Source organism: Chenopodium quinoa, unplaced genomic scaffold (assembly GCF_001683475.1).
Source record: "Chenopodium quinoa cultivar QQ74 unplaced genomic scaffold, ASM168347v1, whole genome shotgun sequence".
Lineage (NCBI taxonomy): Eukaryota > Viridiplantae > Streptophyta > Magnoliopsida > Caryophyllales > Amaranthaceae > Chenopodium > Chenopodium quinoa.
The window spans coordinates 860500-874502 of NW_018745448.1; the positions used below are offsets into that span (position 1 = coordinate 860500).

General features: G+C 33.3%; 1 protein-coding gene across 1 annotated transcript; it reads left to right on the forward strand.

The window, feature by feature from the left end:
* On the forward strand, positions 1 to 12902 carry LOC110713681 (beta-glucosidase 24-like). The gene is made up of 11 exons (XM_021892139.1): positions 1 to 361; positions 2539 to 2643; positions 8168 to 8243; positions 8611 to 8691; positions 8883 to 8970; positions 9314 to 9530; positions 10033 to 10148; positions 11607 to 11818; positions 11917 to 12054; positions 12185 to 12329; positions 12454 to 12902. Exons 1-11 carry the CDS (start codon positions 53 to 55, stop codon positions 12641 to 12643), a joined length of 1677 nt encoding a protein of 558 aa, XP_021747831.1. The 5' UTR covers positions 1 to 52; the 3' UTR covers positions 12644 to 12902.
* The last annotated feature ends 1101 nt before the right edge of the window (positions 12903 to 14003 follow it).

Genomic DNA, 14003 nt, shown 5'->3' on the forward strand with positions numbered 1-14003 from the left:
TCTCCTAAACACATACACACACCCATTTTCTTTACACAAAACACTAAACAAAATGGCCCTTTCTTATTCAGTTGCATCAACGTGCGCTGCACCATCCAATTACCAAAGGCATACTAAGTTTCCCACAGTATTAGGGGCTAACAAGTATTACACCAATCAAATAAATGTGCTTGCTAATAGAGGGTCACACTATAAGGTGGCCTCACCTTCTTCTCTCACTGTAATTAGTAAGAAGTTGGAACCATCAAATGTTGTTTTGGTTGATGGTTTTGAACCTGCGTCCCTCAACCCACCTACAGACTTAAAACGATGTGACTTTCCTTCTTACTTCAAATTTGGCGCCTCCACCTCGGCTCTTCAGGTCTTTTTCTCACTCGGCCTTATTATTATATTGCAAAACTTAATTTATACTTGTCTAGTTGTATATAATATATTCCTAAAGTCAAATTAACCTCATTTCACATTTTGATACTCCCTCCGTCTTATTTGTTAGTACCATTTAAAATATTTTGACTTTTAAAAATTAGAGGGGATCCTCTAAATTTCTCTCTAAATATAAGAACAAACATAATCATATGAGACCTAGACTTATTTATTTCAATGAGTATATTATTAATTTCTAATTTTAAAAAATTTTGTTAGTATGATATTAAAGGTATTTGTAATATAAGATTATTTGCATTGATGTACGTAAATGATACTTTTTTTGAGGGGAAACACACGAAACAATATGACACTAACAATAAAAAACACAAGAAGTACTATTTTTTTCTTTTTTTTTTCAATTTTTATTTACAACATTCTCTCATCTCTCAAGTGATACAATTTGTGGAATTCAAATAGAAAATATAAACCGATAAACTAGTCAAATTTTACCTAACATCTTACCCTTCCCACTTAGAGTTTAAATAATAGGGTTTGACTCTTGTGATGTTAGATAACTAAAAAATATGCTCCATTCGTTTCATATTGTTATTCTCAAATGGAATCAACTACATAAAATAAAAAAAAAAAAGAATATTTGGAATCTAACATTAAAGTACAAAATATAATTCATAATAGTTTACCTTATTTAAGTTTTTTGATTTTTTTTAGAAAACATAAGCCATAATTGTATAATTTAAAGTAGAGAATTCCTTACTTAGAGTCACGTCATCAATCCACAACCAATTAATTCAAGAAAAAAAAATTAAGTTAAATTAAAATATATTAAATATGGGAAGATATTTTTGAAACTTACAAAATAGTAAATAGGACTAACATTATAAAACGAAGGGAATATTACTTAAATATTACTGGTATAAGTTTGAAATTGCATATCAAATCATGCTTTGACCACTGTTATTAATTTCTATTTTACATTAATGTTTCGACCTTGAGTTTTCTTATTATCTACGTTTCGAGGGAGCTGGTACTGCTTGTTAGCTTTTGGCTTAAATAATTTATGCATAGAGTAACGTCGATCATTTACCTTTGTTAATTGCTTCCCTTAAAATGTGAGTCACAATCCCCGTCAAAAAAAAAAAAATTGTGTGTCACAATCAATTTTTAATTTTTTATTTATTTATTTTGACGGAACACAATCAATTCTAGAAATAACAGAAATTGGTGAAAATATAAATCGTGATAGATATATATATTTTTTTAAAAAATATTTAAGATAACTCTTATGAATAATGTTTGGACAATTAAACCATCTTTATTTATGTGCCCTCATTAATATTTGTTTTTTTAAAAAAAACTTTTAACAATTGTATACTTAAATATGTCCCTATAAATTTATTTACACATTTTCCTTAAATAATATTGCCAGCAATTAAATTTATGACATAAAGTCAAATCAAAATAAATCCTCTACCCTAGTTATATAAAATTGGAGGAATAATTTGATATTTTATTCAATTAAATGTTAGAATGTTTTCTGCAATTAACGAAATATTTAATTGTACATTTTTATTATCTTTTTTTTTTTTTTTGAAAACCACATTTTTATTATCTTAAGAGCAAGTTGAACAAGTTGTTTCTTGTTAGCTTCAACTCTTCAAGCAATCTTTGAAGTGACTAATACCGTAATTTTAATTTAATTTTTTTTTCCTTGAACTGACGAAAGACGAACACTTGGGTTTTGTTTGGCATCATTGTGGTTTATATATATTTTTTTAAATCATATTATATATGTTATATAATAAATACTCACTCTTCTCCTTATTTTCATGCTTATTTCTAATATTTATTACTCACATAATAAAGAGAATTTGGCATGTAAATAAGGGACGGAGGGAATAAAAAAAGTTAGTCAACTTTATTAAACTTATAGTAATTTTGAAAACTAGCAACAAAAAATTGAAAACACAATTTTCTTACTTCTTGTTTTTGGTTTATTGTTTTAGAAAACTGGGAAAAAAAAATTGCTAAACAAACCCTTAATTTTAAGTTTTTATTTAATTTTTTAATAAGATTATTATCCTTTAGAATGTAAGGAATTTTTTTTTTATTTTTTATTTTTTTTATTTACTGTTTATATTTTTTGCGTAATAGACCGAGGGACCAGGCACTGAAGGTGGAAGAGGAAAAAGCACGTGGGACTCCATGATTCAGGCAGACAAAGGAGGCAAAGGAGTAGATTCTTACAATATGTACTTGGTAAATTTATTATACTAGCTTAAATTTTGTTCCATGTATGTAATGAATAATGTTAAATCAATTGTGTGCATTTTCAATTTTAATTTGCCAAAAAGAAAAAATAAAATAATTTAATAAAACTTGGAAAATTCTCTCTGGTAATCACAAACTTTTTTTTTTCTAAGTGGTAAAGCTTGAAACTTTTTATTATCAATGGTAATCACGAATTAATAAAACTAAGCTAATGGTAACATTAATGATATTAAAACATCATTAAAAAATTAACCAGGGTTAATCTTAGGTTAAGTAATAATAGATTTACATTTATACCCTTCAAATTATTTTTTTTAAAAATAAAAACAAGTAATATAAACCCTCCCCAACCACCAGCCCTCTTTTCCTCGCCGGAGCTCAGCTCGGTACGGCGGACGGCGTCTCAACCCTCTACCCCGCTGGAGACCCTCACCACCAACACCCCAATACCAAAACGAGCACCCCTCCCTTGTTCCCGACCCACCCTCTCTCTTCTTTCATAACCACCAAATTATAACCGCTTGTCGGAACGCCGAAATCAGCCATCCTCCCTAGCCGAAATCAACCACCCTCCTCCCTTCCCCGATTCCTTCTCGTTTCCCAAATTTGGGTTGAAATTTCTAGGTTTTTTTGGTGATTTTGGGGTCAAATTCGTTGATTTTAGGGGGTCGAATTTATCGAAAATGCTAATTTTTGGGGTCGAATTTGTTGGTTTTGGGGTCGAATTTTTTGATTTGGGGTCGAATTTGCTGATTTTTGGAGTCAAATTTGTCGATTTTGGGGTCAAAATTGTTGATTTTGGGGGTCGAATTTGTTAATTTTTGGAGTCGAATTGGTTTTATATGTTGATTTGGGTTGAATTAGTGGTCGGAGCTGGGTTTCACAAGTTTGATACGTGTGGAGGTGGTGGTTAGGGTGGTTTTCGAGGAGGGGGAAATGGGTAGGATCGGGTTGGTATCGATGCGCGAGGTGGTTATGCGCTGGGGTGTTATTGGGGAGAGGGAAGAGGGAGAGGTGGTGGTGCCGCCGCTTTTGGTGCTGCCGTTGCACTCCCTTTCCGACCTTAACAGCAGTTTAACAATGGTGGTGGTGGCTCTAATGGAAGAAGATGGAGGAGGAAAGCGTAAGGAAGAAGATGGAGGAGGAAAGACATAAGGGTATTTATGTCTTTTTACTGTCTAATAGCTAAACCATGGTAAAGATTTTAACAAATTATTTACCTTAAGTTACCATTAGCTTAATAATATTAATATGTGATTACCTTTGATAATCAAAAGTTTTAGGCTTTACCACTGAGAAAAAAAAAAAAAAAGTTTGTGATTACCAGAGAGAATTTCCCAAAAAACTTTCAATTTAAGTTAATTTATACCTATACCAAAAACATTAATTTACTAATGGCTTAATGCATTAGACCTTTATATAAAAAATATAAGAAAATAAATTTACGGATAATGAGGTTAATACTCATATGATATACTCTCCCTTTTTTTAATGGAAAAATTGTCGGGAATAATCACATCTTTAGGGCGTCCGCGGAAAATAATCACACCTATGGGATATTTTTAACGGAATTTCACCAAATGCCCCAGAATTATTTTTTTATTCACCAAATACCCATCAAAACTTATAAATTCACCAAATACTCCTGAGTTTAAGAAAAATGTCACCAAATGCCCTTAATGACTAACATGCCATGTGGCAACCTCTAATTGGTTGTTGTAATATTAGTTAATTAATTATTAAAAAAATACTTTAAAAAATTAAAAAAATTAATTTTTTTTTTAAAAAATCCCCACCACCAAAGACCCACCCCACCCCTGCCAACGGCCCACCACCGCCACCACGCCAGATCCCAGCCCCTTCTCCCTCCGTTTCCCCTCCCCTTAAATCCCTCCCCCACCTCGAAAACCCCCCCTCCTTCATGGGCCGGCGTCCAAACCCCCTCCCCGGCACCGGCGAACCTTTCGCCCCACCCCCCACCATCCCCACCCCCTTTCCCCCCTAAACCACCACCCAAAAAAACCGAAAACCCCCTAAATCGAAACCCTAGATTTCGATTTGGGGTTTTTTTCGATTTGGGGGTTTTTCTGTTTTTTGGGTGGTGGTTTAGTGGGGAAAGGGGGTGGGGCGAAAAAGGTTCGCCGGCGCCGGGGAGGGGGTTTGGACGCCGATCGTGAAGGAGGGGGGTTTTTTCGAGGTGGGGGAGGGGTTTAGGGGGAGGGGAAACGGACGGAGAAGGGGCTGGGGGTAGGGGAGGGGGTGTCGGAGGGTGGGGGCTGGCCTCGCCGACGATTATGGACCACCGGCGCGGGGGAAGGGCTGGGATCTGGGGTGGTGGTGGTGGCTGGTGGTGGGCCGCTGGCAGGGGGTTGGTAAGGGAGGGGGGTGGCTGGTGGTGGGTTTATTTATTTTTTTAAATTTTTTTTATATATTAATTAAGTAATTAATTAAATTAATTGATGAACTAAGTAAAAGAGAACTAATTGCAGCATGCCACATGGCCTAATTAACCTTAATGACTAACGGAATTAACCTCGTTAGTCATTAAGGACATTTGGTGACATTTTTGTGAGACTCAAGTGCATACGTGAATTTGAAAATTTACATGAGTATTTGGTGAATTAAAAAATAACTCAGGGGCATTTGGTGAAATTTCCGTATTTTTAAATAATTTGACCTTTATCCCCAATCCGCTCCCAATGGTCCCAACATGTCAACTAACCTGTTGTAACAAGTCATCTAACACGTACCGACTTGTAATTGGTAAAAAAAAAACACACAACTTTAATTTTTATTTTTTAACAAAACATAGAAAAAAATTAATTTAAAAGCCCCCACTAGCCGAAACCACCCTACTCGCCGCTCGTTCTCGTCGACCCAGCTGCCGGACTTCCCTGTCTGATCCAGCAGCGTCACAGACCACCTAGACTTTCTCCTGCAGCGCCGCCGACTACCCACTATTTCTCTCGTAGCACCGCCGACACCCCCTCGAACCACCAACCTCCCCCACCGCCACGAAAACCTAGTATAACCAACCCTTATCCCTCGATTTTGGTCCTTCCACCCTTACCCCGTGGCTTTGGTCACCCAGATCCCCAACTCTAGCCTTCATCCCTATCCCAGCCCCTTCCCCTTGCCTTGATTTACGCTACCTAGACCATTCACGTACAGTTGTTTTGCCTCGATTTTGGCTACCACTACCAATAGTCGTTCAGCTTCCATCAACCTCCCTTGCCTCGATTTCGGCCGCCCAGACCACCCACAATAGCGATGACGACATCGCGAGCTTTGATATGATGGTTGCTACAATTCGGAGATCAATTGCGGTGGCTGGGGTTGGTGGAGGTGGCGGAGGAGGCTGGCTAACTCCCTTCCCCCCCCCCCCCCTTCTTAAATTCATTTTTGTAGTTTATAATTTTAGACAAATTATATAGTAACACGTGTATTTTAAACCAAAAAAAAAACAGCTGACCTTTTTAGCGGTAACTGGTCACATGGGAACATTAGGAGCATATAAGGGGTAAAAGTTGGATTATTTAAAAATATCCCAAAGGTGGGATTATTTTCCACGGACGCCACAAATGTGGGATTATTCCCCACAATTTTTCCTTTTTTAATTGACAATTTTGACTTATAAAGCATTTAATGCAAATTAATTATTATTTTTTTTATTTTACTACGGATTATGTGATAATTATAATCAATTTCTGTACTTAATAACTGAATACTATATATTAAATTTGTTAATATTATTGCTAGAGGACTAACTCAACCAAAAGACATATATAATCCAATTTGTTATCTTAACTCATTAAAAGTTTACGTATCACATAATGCTCTTCTCAAATAATTGATAGTTTTATTTCATTTGCTTAAAAAGTAAAGATTTATAAGATTTGAACCCTTGGCCATCCTCAAAGTAAAAATTTAAAGAGTTAACTAGTGAGCTATTGTTATTTTAGATATTATTATTCAAAATAAATATTTGATCAATCTGAATTATGACATTAATGTTTTCTCTTGGGTTATACGCTGGGCCCAAAAAATTATATAGAAATCAAGTACACACATTTAATTAATCAATCATGAATTGTGTATTTAAAAACACCTTTCAATATACAAACACTTGAATACGTAATACTCCTTTCGTTCCTTTATTAGATGGCTACTAGTTTTTTGGCCCGTTCAATGCACGGGTTGTTACTTGGGTTAATTATTTTCATATATAGGTATGCTTTTATACGAAGTATTGTTTCATTTCTAAAACTTAAAAGAAAAAAAGAGTGATGGTAAAACTGTGAAAGAAGATGAAGGAGTTTATATATATATATATATATATATATATATATATATATATATATATATATATATATATATATATATATATATATATATATATATATATAGGAAAAAAGAGTGATGGTAGAACTGTGAAAGAAGATGAAGGAGTTTAGTTATATATATATATATATATATATATATATATATATATATATATATATATATTTAGATTGTGAGAGATGAAATGACATATTAGTTTAAATTATATTTAAAGTATATGAGATGAAAAGAAATTTTTTATTATAATGCATATGTTTATGTAATGTGTACTAATTAATTGAACTTTATTTTATTATGATGGAAATGAAACACTTTATTATTTTTCCCTTGAATTTGCAAGTTGGAGAATGCAAAAAGACTTAAACACAAATATTATTAAGGGTGACATGTGGAATATGGGGCAATGAGTGACTTATGATCCCATGTTTCATATGAAAAATTTGTGGTTTGTGTTTTTAAATACTAAAGTATAGATAGATATAGAATTCTAGCATTTATTACTCTCATAATAAAGAGAAGTAACCATCTAATTAAGGGATGGAGAGAGTAACAACCTAATCAGAATGTTAATCAAAGTACAAGAATAATGTTCACCCATATTTCAATTAGGATCTTACTAACAAGCACCCTAAGGCATTAGCTAACAATTTTTAGACAAAAAAAAAAATTCTAAAATAACACTTAGTATTAATTTTGGAATACATGTCAAAATCACACGCTAATCGGTGTAATTATTATTTTTTAATATAATATTTATTCTTTTAACCATCTCATCTTAACCCATAACGTCCCTGAAAGTTTTTTTTAGCCATTTCCTTTTATCTCATTGCCTATTTATAATAAAATCATGTATATATTGTTTAAGTAACCTGAAAAAGACTAAAAGATACCTCAAATTGGCTAAAAATTATCTTGAAACTGTTCCATTTACACTAATATATTATTGTAAACCTAGTGTATACAATAGTTTCCATTTAATTTATTTTCAAAAAGATTAAAAGTTGCCTTAAATTGCCTGAAAATTTTCCTAAAATTGTTCGATTTACACTAATATTATTATAAACCTAATTTACCAATAGTTTTTTTTTTCTTTTTTTTTTTTGGGTATTAACGATAATTTACACTCGTATATGTATCTTGACCTTCTATCATATTTATTTGTACATTGCAGGAAGATATAAAGCTATTGAAAGCCATGGGAATGAATTCTTATCGTTTTTCCATCGCTTGGCCTAGGATACTCCCTGGTAATTTTCCTCCTCACCTTTTTGGATTGTTGGTAACTTTCTTTTTTGTATAAAGCTGCACATTTTAGTTTAAAGAAAATGTTGTGTTGAATCAAGCAATATTCGTTGCTATACGCTGTTCTCATACGTTGAAGTTCAGTTTAGTTCAGCTCAGTTCAATTCAGTTCAGTTCAATTCAACTCCTAATTTCCTTCTCTTATAAAATATTCAGTTCAGTTCGGTTCAGTTCAGCTCGGCTCAGCTCAGTTTAGTTTAGTTGAGTTCAGTTCATCTAAGTTCAGTCAATGAAAACAAGCCCTAGAGCATGTAAAGTGTATGACCATATATTATTTGAAATTATTCATAAGTTATGTTTAATTTTATTTAGAGGGTTCTCAAGAAGATGGTCCAATCAATCAAGAAGGAATTGATTTCTACAACAAATTCATTGATGCTTTGATAGCAGAAGGTATTTACAAGATTAAGATCAGCTATATATCCTTTTATTTACGATCATTTTTGTCCTTTGATTTATTTGTCGAAAATTGATATCTCGACCAACCTCTTTGGTAATGTGTCTAATGCTACGAACTAAAATCAATATTCATTATGAAATACGGACTATCTAACTTTACAAATTCTCTTTAACAACATTCACAGGAATTGAGCCCGTCATCACATTATTCCACTTCGATCTTCCTGTTGCTCTTCAAGACAAGTATCATGGCTTCATGAACAGTCAAATAGTGTAAGCTATCGTTCCAAATTTCCAATATATATTGATCAGATTAAAACAAACACTAATGGTGTGTTTGCCACAATGCCACATTACTATATCTTCACTAATTGTCATGCCACATGTTTAAAATTTAAATTATACTATCAACATGACAACTAATTAATTTAAAGTTGAAATATGTACGACCTTTGTTAACTTTTAACTGCAACTTAAGAGTATTATTTATAAGATATAAATATTCCAAAGTTGCAATTAAAAGTTAATGGAGGTAGTAATAAACTAATAATCCTTCATTTTTAACCTGTCAATCATATTTACCATTAGACTGCTATGTCATTTTTTTTTTGAACAGAGAGGACTTTAAGAAGTATGCTGATATTTGTTTTGCCAACTTTGGTGACCGAGTAAAGTTCTGGTCAACAATTAATGAACCCTATGTGTTTGGGTCATTTGGTTACAAACAGGGTTTGCCTAATGATGGTAAGAGTGATCTTGGCCCATTTGTCGCCACTCACAATATTATCTTAGCTCATGCTGCTGCTGCTCAAATCTACCATGAAAACTACCAGGTACTTGTAAATTTTACTTTGCTTCTTCACATGTTGCGCCTTTCCTTGAAGAAAAAAAAAAGTTATAAATTTGATACTCCCTCCGTTTCATTATGTTAGACTCATATTATTTTAGGCGTTTCAAAAAAATCTATCCGTATTAAATATATTTTATTTTAAACTTATTTTTATTTCTAATTTTATACCTATTAAATTCTAATTGGTAAAAACTAAAATTAATTAATTGTAGATTGGTTTCATGGCTCTAAGTAAGGAAATCCCACCCTTGAATCATGCAATTATGGCTAATACTTTTCAAAAAAAAAAAAAAAATCAAAATATATAAATAAGGTAAAATTCATTATGAACAACTTTTGTACTTTAATGTTAGATTTCAAGTATTTTTTTTTCTTATTTTATGTGATTGATTCCATATGAGACTATTATATTGAAACGGAAGGAATATGATACACTTCGTACATCTCCAGCTAATATTATTTATTTTTCTTGTTGTAATATGTAGCAAACGCAAAAAGGCAAAATTGGAATTTCACTGCCATGTAAATGGTATGAACCTCACTCAACCAACCCTACAGATGTGGTTGCTGCCCAGAAACAATTGGACTTCATGTTGGGTTGGTAAGTTACATATAAAACACCCTAACGAATAAACTTATCCATATAATAACGTGTTTATGAGAAGGTACTAGAATTAAGCTCGTAACCATATACCACATAATCATATATATATGGGTGAATGTATGCAAAGCAAAAGGCTCACGTCAAATAAGAAATCAAATTAATTAATCCACAAATGAGTAATTAAATGCAAAATTAACACTACTTTTTCGTGGTAGAAGGTATGCGGTATGCCAATTGTATTAATACAATAATTGAAGGTCAGAATTATACCAAAATTATTGTAAAAGAAAGGTCATATTTGCTATGGAGTAGAAAACAAGATTTGTGCATGTAGGATAGTAATAATTTTTTTTCACATTATTAATTTATAATATAATATAAAAATCAGGCAAGTTTTTGGAATAAACAAATATAATGCATATAAGAACGATGAAATAATAAGGCAAAATATTTTTAAACTACAATTGAAAAGAAAATAAAATTAAGAAATTTTGTCAACAACTACCAATTAAGATACGTGTTTTGAAAATAATTACCAATTAAAAAAAAAAATTCAAAAGAACTACCACAAATTTTTAGAAAAATTATGTAGCATTATCACTCTAACAATTTTGGCTATAACCTCCGTCATTTGAGTCTCACTTTTTACCTTTATAAGTAGTAATTTAGTCAATTTAGATGGTGATTTTATGAAGCAAATATAAAAGTGGAACTTACATGCCCTAATATTCTAGTTGAAATTATTAGACTGATAATGCTACTTAAACTTTTTACAAGATTACAACTTTGTGGTAGTTTTTTTTTAAAAAAAAATTAAAGGTTTTTGTTTTCAAAACACGCCGTTTTAATGGGTAGTTTTTGACAAAATTTCCATAAAGTTATTTTAGATAAGTTTGTTGTATTGAAAATAGTTAAAATTAGTACTCCCTCCGTCCCTAAATTACATTCCTTTTTTCTTTTTTGGGTATTCCAAAATTACATTCCGCCTTTTCTATTTATAGTAAGTTTTTTTTTTTTTTTTTTTTTTAAATATTCCAAATACACATTATATTACATTAATGAGATGCATGTTATTCTAAATAAAGCTATTTTGTATTAGTTTTAATTAATGAATTAATTTAGTTCTAAAAAAAAATTGTACAATATACTTTCAAAAAATAAGCTAAGTAGAATAATCTTTTAAAAAAGACTTAAAGTTGACATCATACATTATTTTGGAGGAATGTTTTTTTTTGGAAGGATTGGGAGGAATGTTTTTAATGATAGCTTGACATAGGTTCCAAAATTTACTAAATTTTATTAATTGTTAAAAGATTTTTTGAGGGATAAAAAAAGTTATAAGCGATAAAATCATTACAAAAATATCAAACATAAAATTAACTCAATTATTATTATTATTATTATTAAAAGTAATAACAGTCCCTAATGTAAATTCTTGTTAAATAATGGATTAAGGTACATGGACCCATTTGTTAATGGCGATTATCCAGAGTCTATGAAGGAGTCTATAAGAGAACTCCCTGAATTTACCAGCGAGCAAAGGACGATGTTACAAGAGTCATGCGACTTCATTGGTATCAATTATTACACAGCGAGATTTGGCAAGCAAACTACCAAAGTAGATTTAATGAAAGGGACGATCAGTGTCGAGTACACTTCTGAATTAGGTGCTTAAACATTTGCTATATATATCTGCCTCTAAGCTCTTTGTACATCAAACATGGTTTCTAGTATTGAAGTCATTATCGTGTTACTCTTAATGCAGTGAATGCAGATGGAACTTTAATCGGAGAACAATCGGAAGGACAGGAGGGTATCTATGTAAACCCTGCCGGTCTGAGGAATTTGCTTCTTTACATTACAGAAAAATACGATGAGCCTGAACTTTATGTAACCGAGAATGGTGAGTTTAGTTGACTTGTAATTTTTCCGTCTTTGCTCAATTATGTTGAAACCCATTGTAGCCCATTTGTGAGTGTCCCACATTGGAGAAAGAGGATAGGTGCTAACATGTTTATATATAACGTGTACAGGTGTTCCTGCAAAGCCTACAATCACAGGTTCTATTCTGAATTCAATCAAGGAAGGAAAAATTGAAGAGTTGAAAGCTGCACTTTTCGATGACAAGAGAATCTCACATGTCGAAGATCACCTTACTGCAATTCGTGAGGCTAACAAGTGAGCAACATTTTCTATTCCAATGTTTATAACATAAATACAAAGTATTAGTTTGATGAGTTAAATTGGTACAAAATAAACTCGAAAGCAATGACTAAAGATTATTGCATATGTTTGAGTGCAGACAAGGGGCAGACGTGAGAGGATACTTTGTATGGACACTTATGGATAATATGGAAGTGGGAGAAGGGTATGATGTTCGCTTTGGGCTCAACTACACAGATTATTATGACAACCTCAAAAGATACCCAAAGAAGTCTGCAAAATGGTTTACTAATTTCCTCGCGACACCTCCCAAGAAGAACAAACTCTAGAGCTATTATGGTGCTGTTATTTGCAGTTGTCTTGTGCTGGAATGTTCTTAATCGTGTGGATCATATATTCTTTTACGCTGCGTAGATTATTTACTGATTTCCTCACGGTACCACCCAATAAGAAAGCTATTTGGTCATAAACTTGCTAGTGTTTTGTTCTAAACTGATCTCAATTGTTTAGATCTTATTTACTACCTCTGGTACACCTAATATGCAACATTTGCCAAAAAAAGGAATTTCACATTAGATGCAACTTTCCCCTTCTTTCCTTTTTTAGTAAATTTTTTTTAATGAAATTACTCAAATACCCTTACTCAAGATATCATAAACACAATTAAATAACTAAATTAGAATTAATTAAAATAATTTATTAACTTAATTAACATAATTTTTCTCACCCAATTCATTTCACCTAAACAAAATCCAATCAACAATCACCCAAACTCAAAAAAATCATTCAACTCCCATGCTTGTTCATCTTTCACAACTCCGGCAACCACCATCGTCAATGTCGCCGGTCACCACCACCTTCAAGATTTCCGACTCCGCCTCCGCCTCCGGTGAATCTCTCTCCGTCTCGTGCGCTCTTTATCTTTCTCCAGCGCTCTCGCACTCGCACTATCTCTATCTCTTTCTTCTTCTCTTAATCAATTCTTTAGATTTGATGGTTTAGGGGTTGGCTAGGCTTGAATTGGGTGTTTTAGGAGGTTTTTGGGGTAGGTTAGAGTGGATTGGGTTGAGTGGTGGAAGGTTTCGAGTGCTTTAGGGGGTTTTCGGGGTGGTTCGACGATGATTGGTCGTGTGAGTACTGGTGTGTGTTTAGGGTGTTTTGGGCCGGGGTGATTAAGGGTGGGTTCGAGGTAGATCGGGGTGAGTAAGGGTGTGATCGAGGTAGATCGGGGTGAGTGGGAGATTATTTCCGGCGTTTTGTGATGAGTGGGGGTGGAGTTGGGTTGGTTCAGGGGTAGTTTAGAGTGAGTCGGGCGGTTTTGCGGTGGTTTAGAGTGAGTGGAGGTGGTTTCAGGGTGGTTTGTGGTGGTTCAAGGTGAGTGGAGGCAGTGGTTGGTTCAGGTGTGAGTGTAGGCGGTGTTTCAGAGGTGATGGTTGATGGTGGTGGCAATTCAGGGGTGATTGATGTTGGTGGTGGTGGTTCGGGTTGGGGTGGCAGATGTTGGTGGTGGTGGTTCAGGTAGGGGTGACGGATGTTGGTGGTGGTGGTTCAGGTTGGGGTGGCGGATTGGTAGTGGCTATTCTCTCTCCTACTCTTAATTACATATTCTTTAATTCACTAATTAACTATTATGAAATTTTGTCTTAGGTTTCGTGAGAGCTCCAAAGTTGCATATAATGTGTATCGGAG

Bases quoted from the DNA above. Each gene is read 5' to 3' on its own strand.
- LOC110713681 (XM_021892139.1), top strand. From the start codon at position 53: ATGGCCCTTTCTTATTCAGTTGCATCAACGTGCGCTGCACCATCCAAT. The intron at 8,971-9,313 runs GTAAGCTATCGT...TTTTTTGAACAG, and splicing joins TTCATGAACAGTCAAATAGT to AGAGGACTTTAAGAAGTATG. The intron at 12,330-12,453 runs GTGAGCAACATT...GTTTGAGTGCAG, and splicing joins GCAATTCGTGAGGCTAACAA to ACAAGGGGCAGACGTGAGAG.